This window comes from Labrus bergylta, chromosome 18 (genome assembly GCF_963930695.1).
Source record: "Labrus bergylta chromosome 18, fLabBer1.1, whole genome shotgun sequence".
NCBI lineage: Eukaryota > Metazoa > Chordata > Actinopteri > Labriformes > Labridae > Labrus > Labrus bergylta.
In genome coordinates this window covers 19,165,655-19,183,141 of record NC_089212.1, presented here as the reverse complement: position 1 = coordinate 19,183,141, position 17,487 = coordinate 19,165,655, and the positions used below count along the sequence as shown (strand labels likewise).

At 42.5% G+C, this 17,487-nt stretch overlaps 1 protein-coding gene across 2 annotated transcripts in view; it reads left to right on the top strand.

Annotated features, from left to right (window-relative positions):
- Positions 1-13,238, top strand: part of efna2a (ephrin-A2a) — an 86,591-nt gene extending 73,353 nt beyond the window's left edge. The window contains exons 2-4 of one of the 2 annotated variants that reach the window (XM_020627095.2): positions 2,624-2,916; positions 9,325-9,390; positions 10,968-13,238. In XM_020627095.2, coding sequence (XP_020482751.1) covers positions 2,624-2,916; positions 9,325-9,390; positions 10,968-11,095 — 487 coding nt within the window. In that variant the 3' untranslated portion in view covers positions 11,096-13,238. Of the gene's footprint in view, positions 1-2,623; positions 2,917-9,324; positions 9,392-10,967 lie in introns of both variants that reach the window. The other variant, XM_065966287.1, reaches the window with a different exon arrangement.
- Positions 13,239-17,487: the final 4,249 nt, after the last annotated feature.

The window sequence follows — 17,487 nt, the reverse complement described above, 5'->3', positions numbered from 1 at the left end:
TTTAGTTGTTAATCAGAGTTGATTGGGAGCGGAGAGAGCTGAGTGGAGCTCCCCAGTGGATCAATGCCTCTAAATGATCTGTTCAAGGATCCCTTTAGAACCTGCAAAACTCGCTCTGATAGAGCACCGAGGCATGAAGGCGCTCATTTCACATCTAACTCACTTCCTGATTTGCCCTCTGGGAGAGGGATAGGACTGCCGTTATAGGGATAATTTGTCCCAAAGCTAGATATCCTGCTAACCAAGAGTGCTTAGACCAAAATGTCTTCATTCCAAGCAATCAATTACTGCCAAGGTGAGGTGGGAAGATGATGAATTTGTTTAAAAAGCTCAATCTGTGTGCGCCATCTGAGACATCAAGATTGCCCGACAACTGGGTTTGTTTATTTTCATCTGATTGAAGACATTTTTCCGACGTCTCAAATTTACCGAGCATCAAGAAAACAAGATTTGATAACGTGCAGCGGCTGCTCTTTTAAATGTATTTGCCCTGGAAACATTTGCAATTAAATTAGCCAAGTTGGGGGATGATGATAATGACGAGAACCATGCAGGACAAAGGACAAAGTAAGGGGGTTTCAGATGCAAAAAATGTGCATATGCTCCAAAAGAGATTTGATAAAAACACTCCGATATCTGATTAATCTGAAACTACTCTTCTGAATGTTAAGACGTTTTGCTGAAGGATTTCTCAAAGTGAAATTTGAATTTTGAAAAGGCTCTCGGTTGTTAACGATGCAAAAACAGAAAGATGATTAAGTCCTGCCCTTGGGACAAATTACTTATGGATTGCTAGTGAATAAAATATCTCAAATGTGAAATATAAATACTGCTGAAATTGTATTTGCTCAGGAGGATGAAAGCCGATCTATACATAAAACAACATCTTTATGTTTTTTAAGACTTGTGTTTCAGCAAATGCTACATGTCTGAGCACAGATTCAGTATAAGATGTCAAATATTGATTGATCACTCAGCTTTCAGACCTTTCTTTTTAACATATACTGAAAGATCACTCATACTGGAGCTGTTAACATGAGGTTGTCCTGCAAAGAAGAGTTTTGAAGGGTACGCTGGGTTAAATCCTGTATTTACCTTACTGTCAGCAAACCCCATGTAGAGACAAAAAACAACAAATAATTAATTCTACTAACAAGTGTTGTCTGTGTAGCCTAGAGGCAAATATGTGCAAACTCGTTCTTCTGTTCTATGGACATTTTTTCCATTGTCCAAACAAATTAATGAACTTCTGTTGCACTGGGGGTTCCTCCACAACCATAAACATGTTTTTTAATCAGCAACTAAAATAAACATCCCCTTAAAAACTGTAAAAAGCAGTATCCAGCTGTTATGTGACATATTTTCTGCCTTTTTTTTTGATGTTGAAAAGTTTAGTTTTTGAAAAAAAAAAAGATAAAGCCACTGAGAAGATGGGGTACGCAGAAACAGACAGGGCACATATTGTTTACATCTTTTTAAGGCATTTGTTGACAATAACAAAAATATAGAATATCTTCAGCTTTATCCCTTTAAAAAAGACGGTTTCCCTCCAGTGACTTTCCCATTGTAAACACAAGTTCAGTTTGCATGTATAAGCAACATTGGCAGGCAAACATAAACACAAACAGAGGCCTGGAATATTTAAAAAAAAAAAAGCAGCCATATGTTTTTAATGTATTGCTTTGCTTTGCTTGTGCAGAGACGGTTGAGAGGGGATTTGGGGAGCCATCGTCTCATGTATTTCCATATGTTACCTGCTTCTATTTCACAAGCTTTGTTGACTCGGTGCCAGCAGGAGGAAGAGGAATAAAAGCGAGGGAAAATACCCGCCAAAAATGGAGAGACAGTGATCTGCATGTGTAGAGAACTGAGCGGACATTCACCACGGCCCGCTTCAATACCCCGCTGTAGGGGATGGGATAGTAATGTGTGCTCTCTACCATCACACGACCCACTTCTCTTGAGTATCACATGAAAGGCCCATTCAAACACTGGAAAGAAGAAAAAGAGAGTAGATTCTAAACATGCTAATAAATCCCATGAAGCATTGCTCGCAGGGCTGTATTTGTTTCTATGCAAACTTTTGCCATTACCGCAGGAATTATTGTTGATTTTCTTGTTTATCAAGAAATTGTATTTTTGTTTTTGTTTTGTTTTTAAACCTCCTCTGGGTTTATTTTCTTACTTCCATCGCTTATGTGGTTTAAAACACATCTATCAGAAAATGTTTTGCTGAAGAGTCCTTGAGCAATGTGTTGTGTCTCTGTGGGTTGCAGTTCTTTTTTTTCCGATTCTGACCTTGGATCTTCATGTGGAAACACAAAAATGCCCTGTGAGCGAACATACAATCTGATATAATTACAGTACACAGCATGACTGCACTAAGTGGACACACACCGCAGACTCCTCTAGGCTGGGCAATCACACAGCAATCCAATATGGCTCGTAAATATTCATAGTATCATAGAAAATGTATCAGGTTTTTCTCTCAGTAAACTATTTCTGAAGCCTGCTCACCTCTTCACACTGATTGTGTGCATATTCCTGAGCCTGTTTGTTCTCATTTGTATTCATGAAGAAAAAAAGTCATTTATTTGTTTTCTTCTTTTTTTTTGTCTCGCAGGTTCTGGCACGGAGAGTACAGGGTGGCAGTGAACATTAATGACTATCTGGACATCTACTGTCCTTACTACGAGGGTCCTCCGTCCCACGGGCGCATGGAGCGCTACATCCTGTTCATGGTCAACCATGAGGGTTACACCTCCTGCCAGCACAGGATGCGTGGCTTCAAGCGCTGGGAGTGCAACCGTCCCAGCGGTCCTGATGGGCCCCTGCGCTTCTCAGAGAAGTTCCAGCTCTTCACCCCCTTCTCCCTGGGCTTCGAGTTTAGGCCTGGACACGAGTACTATTACATCTGTGGGTTCTCTGCAAGTCTTTTTGTGTGTTTTTGTGTGTTCGGGGGGGATGTATGCCTTTTTTATAAAAATGAAAAACTCCTGACAGTAACTTTCCTTAAATTCAATTTAATTCAATTCAAAAAACTTTATTTGTCCCCGGGGGGCAATTCAAAAAAAGCTCCTATGAGGAACTTTTAGTTTGTGTCGAGTTTGGCGCCCACTGTGGACAAAGCGTCCCACAGATTGTGTCCTGTACATGTGTAGGGAGTGGGTTTTTAAAAAAAATCTTTCATGCATTTAGAGACAGGACAGTTGATAGAGTTGTTAACAGGGATCAAAGAATGAGGAACGACATGCAGAAAAGGAGCTGCAGGTTGGAGTCCAACTAGAGCTGCCCGCTTGAAGCTTCCATAGCCTCTGTACAAGGGGCGTGCTTATCCTTTGACCCTGTAGGTGGTGTTTTAATGATCAAAAATAATCACAGCCTGATGTCTTTCAACACTCTAATGTATCTCTCATCGTGATTCTTTGCTGTGGAGAAAATTTAAAATAAGCTCCTTCTGCAGCGAGCTGTTAATCACTTCATCTGACACCTACCCCACAGCAGCGTTTTCAGACATAAAAAGAAAACTATTAGAAATATTGAATCTTTATGCTGATGGTCTCATTTGCTTTTGTACATCGTAAAGACACATCAATATTCATTTCAGGCTGTTTCATAAGGAGCTAGAACAAAAAAACTCCTCACAGGAGCTTTAATGGAAAATGTTAAATCTCAGTGATGATTGAGATTCAGGACATGGAGAAAGTGTGCAGCTTATACCTTTGTACTGATGCTGTTGTTTGGTCGCCCTGTGCCTACGTGAGGCGTGTGTATCCACCCTCCTGCATGTGTTTGTGTATCAGCCGCGCTTCTGTTCAATATGCATTTGTAAACGATATGTAAATGTGCAATCAACAGAAGTTGATTGAGAGAGTTCTCAAACAAAGCCTGCCATGTCGCTCGCACACCCACAGGCGCTCATAAACACACCTCCCCTCCCTCTCTCTCTCTCTCTCTCTCTCTCTCCCTCGCTCCCTCGCTCCCTCACTCGCTGTATTTCATGATGCGTCTCTCGGCTTCTGTCGGGATCATAAGTGGTGTGCTCAGCAAAGTGGTAAAAATGTCACCAGGCGTAGTTTGTAATCATTTTTATATTAGCTCTATTGATGTTTCTCCTCACTTCAACAAGTGATGTATTAGTATCACAGATGGGTCTAACCCCCTGAGACTGTTTTTCTGAACCGACTAAAAAAGATATCATTCCACCTCCAGGCAAGGGACAAATAGAAGCCTCAAATTACTCTTAAACATTGTTTTCAGCTGCTCGCTGTGCCAAGCGGGAGGGATAGATTTACCGCATCCGGACGCTTAAGTCTAAGATCAGTGAGTAATCACAGAAAAGCGCATCAAATTGACTTTCAAAAGTGTTTCTGTCAATGTCCAAACTTCCTGGTGCTGCACGGAGAAGTGACACTTGTTTCGACATGGAGGCTGTTAGATGTGTGAGGCTTCTTGTGACAAGTTTTTTTTCCTGTTAGGGACCAGCTGGGAAGGACAATGATTCACAAGAGAGAAGACAGTCATAATTCACACAATCAAAAGAGGTCACTTGTCAAGAAAATGTCGGCCCATGCATGGTTTGTGTTTGAACAATAGATTGTATTTCAAAAGTGGACTCAGCTTCTGTGGTGTCATCTAGTTTAACTTCTTTTTGGAACCTCAAGTTCAGTATTTGGGCGCTTGTTAGGTCTCTATCCTGGTTGACAGGTCGCCGTAGCAGAAACATTTCATCCACAGGTTAAAGGATAAAGTTTTATATCTCTTATGGCCACACGGTGCCAAGGAAGACTTAGCACTGGTGATTGAGACCATAAAGATTTAAGAACAATAATACTGAGCAGATCAATCAACTCATATTACTGTTGGTTAACACTGTATATTCTAGAAACTCTTTAAAACCTGTACAGTCGCCCCCTGCAGGATTGCGGTTATATCCACCTCGCCCTTGAAACTAAAATAGAGTCTAAAATAGTCCCATCAGGACCAACAAATCACTGCAGATAGATTGTAAATTTGAAAAATATTGTGGTCTTTAATGTAAAGCTTTCTTGCGACTCACCTGAAGTACCTTCAAGGCCCATCAGGGGGCCACAGCCCATAATTTGTAAGTAACTGGTCTTTGGTTTGGACAAAAAGTCAAAGCAACCTGGTAGCTACTCAGTTTTGTCTGTAGATTGTAATGACAAGCGTTATTTGTTAGAAAGAGTCTTCTTTGTGTAGTTCAGTTTGAGCTATACTCTCTTAACGTCATACCAAACTCTACCTGTCACTGATATCTTTTGTGAAAAAGAAAAATCGTCCTCCTGCAGACGAGGAGCACAGGTCTCTTCAATTCTCCCTGGTGTTACAACTGCACAGTCGGCTGAAACTGACCTTAACCTTTTTAGTAGGTGATGATGCATTCTCACCATGGTCATAATGGGATGAGGATCCTCCGCCACCAGACGGTGGAGCTGACCTTGCAGCGATATTCTCCTCTTTCAGAGAGAGAGAAAGGAGGAAGCAATCAGCCTGGCAAAATAGTTTCCTTGACGGATAATGACACAGGTTTGGATTCAATTTGTTGAAGCATAACAGTGGTCAGGCTCTTTCTCTGATGCTGCAGAATAAGTAAAAACCAATATAATGCGGTGGACTGCTGAATTATTGAGAGGGATGATTAAAGAGAGTCTATTTGTCAAGAGAGTAACTTTCAAAAATGAGAACTAAATAACTGCAAATATTCCGCTGCACCGGTTTGTTGTCGGCACTGTAACAAAGACACAGCAGGCAAGAGTCAGAGCGCTAAAGAGGCGAAGATAACACCGATGTCCTACTGCATTTTTCCCAGTTGGCACGCACACACACGCACACACAAAAATACACTCTTTTGTTTTCAGTGTCATGTAAGGATGGACAGGGCCCCTCCAGAGTTGTATAGTTGCTGACTATAGTATTGTGTTTCTGGGACCCCTGAGGGTAGAGTATATTCCACCAGATTGGAGCGTGTGTGTGTGTGTGTGTGTGTGTGTGTGTGTGTGTGTGTGTGTGTGTGTGTGTGTGTGTGTGTGTGTGTGTGTGTGTGTGTGTGTGTGTGTGTGCGTGTGTGTGTGTGTGTGTGTGTGTGTGTGTGTGAGGGGTGGGCTGGTTGTGGGGTCAGTTGTCAAGCAATTGTGTGTGTGTGAAAGGCCATGTCAATCATCTTGAGTGACAACCTCACTTGTTTTGTGCCTCACTGTTGCTCTCTCTCTCACACACACACACACACACACGTGCGCGCACACATGCACAGGTCAGAAATGATGTGGAACAAAGGCATGTTGACAGTTTTAACCATCCAGCCCCTGTGATGAGTGTGTGCTTGTGTGTGTGTGTGTGTGTGTGTGTGTGTGTGTGTGTGTGTGTGTGTGTGTGTGTGTGTGTGTTTCATCCGAGTAGATTCGCTTCAAAATTAAAACTGATCGATCCTTTGATGACAATGTGGGGCCAAACCTGTGTGAGTGTGTTCCCATACATGTCTGCAGGCTGGTGTGCGTGTGTTTGTCATGTGGCTGACATGTTGACAGGTCGGCTCCGCCCCTCACTTCTCCCAGCTGCCACTTGATGAGGTTGAGTGATTTTCAATGGGTTTTCAGAAGACGTCGGATTGTGCATACGCTGGGAAACAGAGGTGCTGGGAGAGCAGATATTTGACTCTTAAAACAAAAAATGTTTTCACAAGAGGGCATGTTGAAAAGACAAACTAATATTTTCTACTTTTATTCTCTTTTTTAACCAATTTGACTTAGTGCTTTCCATAGAAAAACAGGTATAGGACTATATGGGTTGGTTTGTATGAACCTTTTTACCAGCCTTTTCTACCAGTATTGTCGCCACTTGTCAGCGAAACTGTAGGGAATCTGAACAAAGACACACAACGGGAGAAATAGCTCCATCCAAAGCTGTTAAAGCCTCATAGGGGACCACTTTAAACTTTCTGGGTTTTTTTTTCGGAAGGTAGGTGGATGATTTGAAGAAAAGTGAGGCAAAAGAAGTGGACTATAGGGACGCCATGAAAGAGTAGAGGAGGTGAAGGGCACATAGATGGAAGGAGGGAGGAATGGTGTGGAGAAAGAGAGGGGAGGAGAGGGCACAGGGAGGGTCAGATTTATTTCCTGTGCGCTGTGGATCCTGATGATGGTGCTCTCCTGGGTCACTGTGGGCTCTGACGATGCGGACTTCCTCAAGGGAGAAGGCCAATAGGTCTCCACGCACTCTCCTGAAAGCACCAGTGTGTCTTTTTCACATCCTCATATCTGAGTGTCTTTGTGTGTGTGTGTGTGTGTGTGTGTGTGTGTGTGTGTGTGTGTGTGTGTGTGTGTGTGTGTCTGCATGCACGAGCGGTCAGAGTGTCAGTCGTCGTCTGCTTTTAAGGTCTCCAGTTCTATTTCACATCAGAGCGAGGTGGGACTAAAAACCCAGATTCAATTTCATTTACTCCACTTTGAAGTTTGAATCACAGACACTTTTTAACATTTTCTCATTTTTTCGGCATTCAGCCGGGGCGGCACGGTGTCTCAGTGGTTAGCACTGTCACCTCTCAGCAACAGGGATCTGCGTCTGTGGGGAATTTGCATGCATTTTACTCCTCCCCCCCCACCTTTCCAAAGACATTCGAGTCAGGTCGATTTTAGAAAAAGCTTGTATTTCCCTTTAGGTGTGAGCGTGACTGAATCCCTCACAGACTTGTTTACATAGCCTGAAGTGCTAACAATGTTTACGGGAGTTCACAAGCTCAGGAGCGTGGGTTTAAGAGAACTTAAAAGGACATAATCTAAGAAACTCTATAACCGCTCCAAGCAATAAATGTCTTACAGAAAGTAATGGGCTGCTTTAATGACTACATTAATGTCCAATTACAACAAATTACCCAGGGTTAACTTACAGAACAAATACCTTCCCTGCTTTATGACTCCCTTTAATAATCAACTTTGACAGGTTTGCTTTATGTTAATTACAATGGAAAGCTCTTCTTTATTTCACTGTTATAATTTTTATTTAAACAAGACAAAAAGTCAACAACAGTCAGTATGTCCACGTCAATAGAAGTCAGCCTAAAAGCCCTGCAGACATTAAAAGAAGATTCTCCACTGAATGTGTGCAGAATAGTAATATTCACTGTATCAGTTATTTTACTGGTTCTTCCTGCCATCCTATAAAAAAATTTCACTATGGTGAGTTCAAACACATGTCATATGGAAATTTAAACAAAAAAATCAATTTGTTTGTGGATAGATATCTAATTAATGCATAAAGGTATTTAGCTTCGCCCTGCATAATTATTTAAATCTCCTGTGGGGATTTCTTTTTACAGGTTATGAAACAGACGGGAATGAATACTGATGCCTCTTTATGACCTCAATAAAGCAAATAAGACCATCAGCATTATTAATGCCTGAAACTGCAGCTGCCTGGTGGGTGTCAGAAGAAGTGACAGACAGCAACAGAAACAGCCCTCATTTCACCATACTAATGATTCTTGATGAGGGACATGTTTGACGGTTAAAAGAAAGCCGGATAAGTTTGTTTGTAATAAATAAGAAAAAAAACGACTTACAATCGTGAAAAAGATAAGATGCACTGCTTTGTCCACTGGGGGAGCCAAAATCGACGCAAACTAGAATTCCTTACAGCATCTGACAAAAAAAAGTTATGTAATTCTTTCTATTATTATTTGAGGACAAGTTTAGAAACCCGTTATTCATTTTGAAAACTGTGGATGTTGTACATCGATGTCAATCTGCCTTAAACTACAATGCCCATGTTTGCCCAAGATTTACGCCTTTTATATGTAACAGTGTCAGTCGCAGTTTTTTGTACATCAATAGAGGTCTATAAAAAGAATGATCCATAATCAGGCTTTAGCTTCATATCAAATTATTTGTGTGTAGACTACATTCATTATTGGTTATTGTTATTTAACGGGCAAGAAAAAAAAATATGAACATGGGTTATTACATTTGGCAGCACACACCATGTGTGAAATAAACTCATTTAAGGACAATGTTACTCACTTAATTTGTGTTTACTTGTAGCTGAAAGTAATACAGAAAGAAGAGACAGCTGGGAGATAGCAGGTAGCCAAATCTTATTTCTGCCCCAGGGCTATAAAGCATTATAGCACTGTCTCTTTAAACTCCCAGTCCACCCAACCACCTGATAATAAGCCTCGCAGCACTCAGGGAGGGAACAAGATTTAACAAAAAATATATTAAATGTTTTCAATTACTTTGGGAGTGCAATGAGCAGCACAAATCGCTTCATCTCCCAACTAATCTCCTCTTTCAATCTCTCTGCTTCTTACAGCGTCTCCTCACCCAAACCATGTGGGGCGAGCATGTCTAAAGCTGAAGGTGTATGTCAGACCTCCAGGTAAGTCACGCTCTGACTACACACACTCACGCACACACCAGCATGCACACGCTCACTCACACACACACACACACACACACACACACACACACACACACACACACACACACACACACACACACACTTAAAGGTCCAGATTGGCTATCAAAGTAAAATTAGAGGGGAATAAGAGGTCTGATAGAATGCCCCGGCAACACTCTCTGCTCTGATTCACAGAGCAGCCAGGCAACACTTCAACACCTCCACACACACACACACACACACACACACACACACACACACACACACAATGAAAACACACACACATTTTGACATATCCACGCAGACTATGAGACGCATGCACACAGGCACAAAGTGGCATACGCACTTCACATCAAATCACATCACATCACTCTGGGTGTGAGGGAGACCTTCTGTCCTTGCAGAAAGAGAGCAGAGCCGGCTGAAAGTGCTCTCTAAAAAAAAAAAAAAAAAATGTAACCAAGCCTCCACGTTACTCTGCCAAGCTTGAACCGCTCATAAGAAACGAGTAATCAAATAATAACACCCAATGCATACTGTAGAAGCCTAATCTAATAATAGGCACTTCATATGTTTTAATGAAATTCCTCCGGCTGTGTCAGACTTGTGAAAAAAAATGAAATATGTTTGCCTTTTTCCAAGCAGAATTCAACTTGGGAAATGTTGTTTATTGCACCTTCTTACATAAGTGTTACAGTGTGCCTATGATTGAGCCACTTAAAATAACCTAACAGAAGGGTGTAAAATACATGGGAATCAAACTACAGCAGGCACTATGCTACACTTGTGCTATCTTTAGAAAAATCTACCTGTAAGTCTTGTCAAAGGGGGGATTCTACCTAATGCCTAAAGAGCAACTTAAGAGGAAACCAGGTACCCGCTCATCTTCCCCAGATAATGACACGGCTTTGAAGATGTTAGCAGAAGGATGAGAGTCGGCCTTTGCAGCTTTCCAGGCTCAGATCATTCCACATTGCGCTAAAGGGGAGGGGGGGGGGGGGGGGGGAGAGTCTCTTCTCCTCCATAATTACTGAAACAACATACGTTCTTTTCTTCTGACATTCCTGCAGCTCCTCTCTGCAGATTCTGCTCTTAAAGTAATCTGTCTGACATTGCAACTTCCATCTCATCTGTGAAATATTGTCACTGGGGTGAGCTGTGAGCGGTTGCATATGTGTGTGATTGAACGTGTGTCTCGGCATATTTGTGTGTGTGTGTGTCAGCTGCTCCAGATTCCGAGTCTGTGTGATTAAACTGTAATTAGGTTGGTTAAACCCCCCTGCAGAGCTCTGTTGCTGTCGACTCCCCCCCTCCTTCCTCTTTCCTACCCTCATCCTTTTTCTGACATCCCTTCTGCCTTTCCTTTGCTTTTGACTGGTTTGAGAATTGTGGTTTTGTCACTCTTTTCCACACTTCCCTTTCTTAACAGTTCCACTTTTTTTTTTTTGTGTTTCTTTAAATCAACTCCCTCATTTTTTGTTGTTGTTGTCTTTGATCTGTCTGTGTGTCTTCCTCAGCACAGATGTTTTGTCGTTTCTCTCTTCTCTCCGTTTCAGATGGGTCGGGATACGATTCTCCTGAGCCCTTCCTGACTGACGGAGGTCCAAGCTGGAGGCCAGGAGGGTCCGTGGCCCTGTTAGCAGCCCTGGCCTCACTGCTCCTGGGCCTCTTCTCCTGGGTGTGACCCCCTCCAATCCCTCCTCTCCTCTTCTTCTTGGAGCTCCCACCCTGAGGTCGCTGGGCTGGGCTGGCTGTCCCTCTTTTAATCCACCACCCCTCAGGGAAGCCCTCTGTCTCTGTCCTCCCACCTTCCACCTCCTTATGCGACCACCAACCACCCCCACTGCCAGCCCCTCCCATGCCCAGCCACGGACACACTTTCCAGGCCTGGCTGAGAGGATTTTGGTCGTTTTTGGAAGCTTCCCTCCATCTCTGATCCCAGATTTCTTGGGATGAACAGCACCTCTCAGCTGAGAAACACAAGGGAAATGTCTCTGCACTCATATCAGGGGGTCCTTTTTTTGATTTGACTATTGACTCCTGGCGGCTGATGGGGTAGATTTAGCCACAGCTATGATTAAACTTGTCGTTCCAGGGCAAATTCCTATCATGCAATCACGGCAGGATGCATTAAGCGACAGGCCTGGATGCACAAAAATTGGATTTTTTCTCCTATTGCTGTCCCATTGTCAAACCAAGAATTGGAGGTGGCCAAGCTTGCATTGTAATTGAAATTCTATATTATCTGGACCTTTTCCAAGTCTGCAAGGAGCAAATGTACAGAGATGAAGAGGAGAAGAGTGACCCGAGCTGTGCAGAAGAGAAAGCGAAAACCAATGCGGGCACAGATTTGAATGGCCGTATGGGAAATGTAATATTATATGTGTTGATATTTTAGGAGCAGTGTAGACTCACAGAAATGTGATATAAAAGAAATCACAGTTTTATTTTTTATGAGAAACTCAGATTTCACATTAAAATGACAAGTATAATCATAGGCTGGTTCAGTGGGAGGGTGAGGGGGTGGGTGGGTGTTCCGGGTGGGTTTTTGATGAGGTGTATATTTTCAGGTGGGTTGTGTTTTGTCTTATTCATGTTTCTAAACAAAGCATTTATCACAGCCTGGACAGCACAGGCTTAATTCAGCACTGTCTAATGTCTCGATTGGGTTCGGGTGGCGTTTGGAAAAGTGACTTTCTTATGTATGAATGTACCACTGGTAACCCACTTCTTTGTGTTTCTGTATTATTACAACTGTGGTCACTTACTTCTATCGGATCGGTGGGGATTTTGAGGGGCTGGAGGGGGCGGGCAGGAGGTGGGTGACGTAAGAGCGAACGCGGCACGGGCGAGAGAAAAGAAGGAGGCGACACTCAAGTTGCATGACCACTGTGAATCCTTCAGATCAATCTCGTTTGTAATGATGATATATTTTTTCATGGGGGAAAAATCAACAAAACACCCTGCTACCGCTCTCTTGCTCTCCCTGGGACTTTTTTTCAGACATCAAAAGAGAAAAAACCCCCCTCTCTCCTCGCACCGTTTCTCCCTTCGTTGGTGGATTAGCTCGAGGGAGGCCGGGAGATAAATGGACCCAAAAGGTGAAACTGAGTGGAAACCAGCCCTCGGAGCCAGGGGCCGGATCACGATGGACGTAAACACAGACTGAAAACTGGTCCCGGGTCTGAGGGTTAAACCAATAAGGGAAAGCACATAGACTGTGGCAAACCAGGCGAGGTGTATGTGTGTGTGTGTGTGTGTGGTAGCATCATAAAAAACACACATGCACGCACATGCTCACACACACGGACATAACTACCGTACACACATGCAGTCTTTGATAACAAGACTGTTCCTCTGAGACTGTGGGAGCATTCATGGACACGACTATAAAGGGAACAGCTCAAAGAGAGGTGGTGGTGGTGGGGGGGGGGAGCACAGGGGTGGGTGGGAGGGGAGAGAAAGTGTGTGTGCATCATGGGACTGAGACTTCTTTAATGTTGGGAAGTGAACATTATGAGCAAGCACTGTGAACACACACATACATACACACATGTACAGATAAACACACACAAGTGCAGACATATGTAGAAAAGCACATGCAGACCTAGACATTTACAGAGACATGGCATGCACATACACACATGTACAAAGACACACACACACACACACATGCACACACACACACAAACAAAAGGGAAGCACTTCCTTCCCTGTTTCATCTTATTTTTGTAGCATTTAAAATCACTGTTAATTACTCCTGTGTGGGATGCAGTGATGGGGTCTAGCCTGTGGAAGATTAAAAAAATGTGTTTTCTCTTCTTCTATTCCACTGATGCTGTCCTTCTATCGTTCTTCTTCTTCTCTGGTTTGTGATCCATGGTCGGTAGTGGTAGGTAGGAGGCCTCCAGGTCTGAGCGTCATGTATGAGTTTGTCTTCTTTTTTTCTGTTTGTGGTGTTTTTTTGTGGATGCTGACCTCAGTCATTAAAGTCAGTCGAGTCAAAAGTAAAACACAGACGTCAGAGCAAGGAGAGAAACACACAAATAAAGATTGTCTTTTTGTCTACTCGAAAAAAAAAACCAAGCCAAGTGGAATTTCTTCATTGCAATGAATGTGAGTTCATTTTTCATCTGTTGTCTTATTTCCCCCTCCTCCTGATGATTGTATTCGTGCGTTAGTCTGCACCACCTGGGTCATTATTTTTTGCCGTGTCTATCATCTTCTGACGTCAAAAGTCCTGGGACGGAGCGCGTCGAGCTCTGCCAGTCAAAGCATGAAATTATTCAGATGAAATCAGCCTCTCCAATCTTCAGCTGTTTCTCCCTCAGCGATGTGACAGCTAATCTGAACCCCTGACAACATGGAGGCTGAATAGCTCGATAGCCTTTCCTCTCTGGTTTCAATCAGATTTTCAGCACGGTGGCCCACCATGAAAGGAAAGCACATTTACTCAAGTACGGTTCTTCTGTACCCACTTTGAGGTACTCGTACTCTTCTTCAGTTTTTCTTTGGGCAGCTACTTTCAGCTTCTTCAACTCTTTGTTTCTGTAGGAAATTTGGACTTTCACTCCGACTAAGGCATTTTACGGCTCTGTTGTTTAATTCTATTTTTCACCATCTAATAGCACTTCCTCTCATTGCCCTGCTGAACACTGGTTGGAGGGCCTCCCAATTGATTTTTGCGTAGGGCCCCGACAGACTCCAGAATCTCCACTGAACAGGTGGATGGACATGCTCTTACAGACATCTGCAGTGATTTAAGGTTTCAACTCAAAAAGCCTGGAAACCACCGGTTAAATCTTGAATTTATCATCGACTTGCCATCATGTGTTTTTTAAAGTATAATCTCAAAAGTTACTGGTAAAATAGAGCCGTAAAAAGCCTTAGTCGAAGTGAAAGTAGTATGATTAGATTATGATTAGACACTCCTTATATTTGCTTGACAGTATTGGATGGAACTGCATAAATTAATATTTGCTTCTGCAGATTTTCTGAAACTTTGGGTAAATATTTGTGCCACATTCGTTTCACTTTCATTTCGGCCATTATTGCCTTTGTTGGATAAGACAGATGTCATTCCCCATGCTCTCTCCCCAAACGCAACTCTATCCACTGTCCTGTCTCTACAAAATAAGCCCCCCAAAAATATCTATTTTTAAATCGTCTCAAAACTACTCAGATTTAGTTTTTACATTTTGGATGGGAACCACTGGACTGTACATAAGTATAAACATAGCTCCACCTGCCATTACAGTAAAATGCTACCCACACGTTGATACATCATTTATAATAGTGATGCTTAAACTCAATGTAATATATAATAAAAGGCCATTAAATGACCATTTCCAACAAAATAGAACTATTAATACTTCTATCAAATTTGAGTTTTTATGGTTTTCATTGTATTTAAGAGAAATTTCAGATGCATAACTTTTTCTTGTAATAGAGTGTTTTTGAATTGGAAAAAAAAAAAAAATCAATCACTTCTTCCCAATAATTACACAGACTCTCCTGAAACTGGAAGGTTTGATCTGCCACACCTGTGCCTATAAATAGTCAGGTGTCCTTGAGCTAATATTACACGCTGGTGAAGCCCTGAGGGTGAAATATTTAAAAAGTGAATATGAAATGTTTCCTCAAAAGGTTTTTTGTTCCCAGATCTGGACATGAATCGACAGGTAGACAATAGAAACGTCCCCCTTTTGGGACGTGTAAGGGCCAGTTCTAGCTTGAAACATTTATCAGGCCTGTTTTAAAAGAGCCATTTGAAACTTGTCTCTTTTGGGCAGTGTGATCCGAGATGAATATCAGAATCATTGTTTTTTTGGGGAGGGAAAACTGAGGAACATGAATAATAAATGAGCCTTTCTTTGCTTGCCGTGCTTGGCCCTCCTGTGCAGAGCTGGCTAATGGCTATCGATGTCTCTAGTTTCCATCAAATTGCTTCATATAAGAGTTCAATTTAAATGGAGAAAGAGAAGATTCCAGTGTAAAGGAGACAAGGGAATGAAATTATCTCTGAATATTGAGACGCACATGCTCGGTCGGCCAATTCTTTGTCCTTACAAGTATCAGGTACCAGCCGAATTATCCTAACGTAAAATTAAGCCCGACCAAGCAGGGCCTCGAAAACGCTTCCCACCATGTCTCAATCCTTGTGAGAGGAAAGATGGATGTGTGATACAACTGGAACGGCGCCAGAAATGAACAGATGTGCTGCTTAGAAATCATGAGAAACTAGTGATCTGGGCTGTGTCACTGACACCCCCACACACACACACACACACACACACTCTCTCACACACACACACACACTCTCACACACACACACACATTACACTATTTTATCCCTGCGTATTCTCCTCCAGATTCCATTAATCACTTGATTATTTCAGTTATTTTCATTGGCTGGCGTACATGCAGGGTAATTATTGGCAAGAGTATATTTGGCCTATATGTTGTTGATTTTGGCAACAACCAAAAAGACACACCAGGAAATGCAGATGGCGACCTCCCTCCTTTCTTTCCCTCCTTCGTTTCTGTCTCTTCATCTCTTCTTCTGTTGATTTCTCACTCTCTCCGGGCACATTATTAGGCTATAGGCTAATGCACTCTCCCCTCTCCTCTGTACTTTTGTCTCCTCGTATTCAACTAACCGGCATGATTTAGGAATTATGGAATTAGGGCAGCGCTCCCATCTCTATTAATGAGGAACAGCATGATGAAAGAGCTTGATCCTGAACGTGCCATCTGTAGTCACTATTACACATTCACTTAATCTATCTCTCTTTCTCACTCTTCTTTCTATTCTTTCCCCTTCCTTCCTTCCTTTCTTCCTCCCTCTCTCTCTCTCTCTCTCACACACATCCTCCGTCAGACACACTTACATTATAACTCAGCTGTAATTACAGAGGAAATACTAATTCTGAGCTCTTCAAGCACTGTTGGATGTGGCGTGAAATGGTGAAATGGCACGGCAGGAAAGTTAACTATGGACCACACACCCCTGCATAGACACACACACACACACACACACACACACACACACACATGCAGGAGCCCAGATGGACTGTGTGTTATTGCTGAATAATGCATGCTATGTAGACTCTATAAAAGATACATGGGCGGAGAGAGCTGGGCCTGGGCACCAAGGGTAGTTTGGTGAGGGTAGCTCCAGAGAATCCCTTGTGCAAATTTGAAGTTGTCACCAAATGTTCAGCTTGTAGATATTTAGCTTTAGGTGACCCAACAGGGAAAAATATTAAGCCTCAGTCTGTAAGAGTGAGGAAAAAAAACAACGTGCCTTTTAGACATAGTCAGTTGATATGTTGGCTGGCACTCAGCCCAGTGTCTTTGCAGTCACCTTGAGCTGGCTTTTGTGGTTTAAACTATAAAAACTTGGGGGAATTACAAAGCAGAGTCAATGCTCGAGGTTCAGATTTCAGAGCATCTCTCAGAAACACTATGAAAAATATCCAGTGGCCTGTGTTCATGTTAAACAGCCAGCATTGGGGGGGAGTGGGGGGGGGGGGGGGGTGGAGGTCCGGGTGAAGGGTAAATGCTGCACTCCTGTGGGGAAAACGAGCAGCGCCTCTTTTCCTCTGGAGTCATATGACGGGGCATGCGCAGCGTCATGTGCGGCGTTCAAGCGCTCATCCAGAGTTGAGAACGACAGCTTGAAATACAGCTACTCAAACTAAATCGATTAGCATAAAAAAAAATAGTGGGCTAAGCATAACGTGTTTATAACACAAGCAAATGCAAGGGACGGGAACAGGGTTGCGCAAGTAAAACATTTTCCTCACAATTGTACAAATAAAAGAGAGAAAAACATTTACATTTTACCGCAACCAGGTTTTGTGGCATACACTTCTTACATTGTAATTGACAAAGAACAGTTTTAGGCCTAAATGTAGGATATAAAAGTACAGTATGGGGACAGCACGTCATTACTTTAAATTGAATTAAGTTTATCCTGGAATTGTTTAATGAATGCTTTTTAGTAAAGCATCTGACAGTTTCTTCCATCTGTACAAAGTAAGTTCGCATGGTTTCCGCGTTGGGTTTTTAATA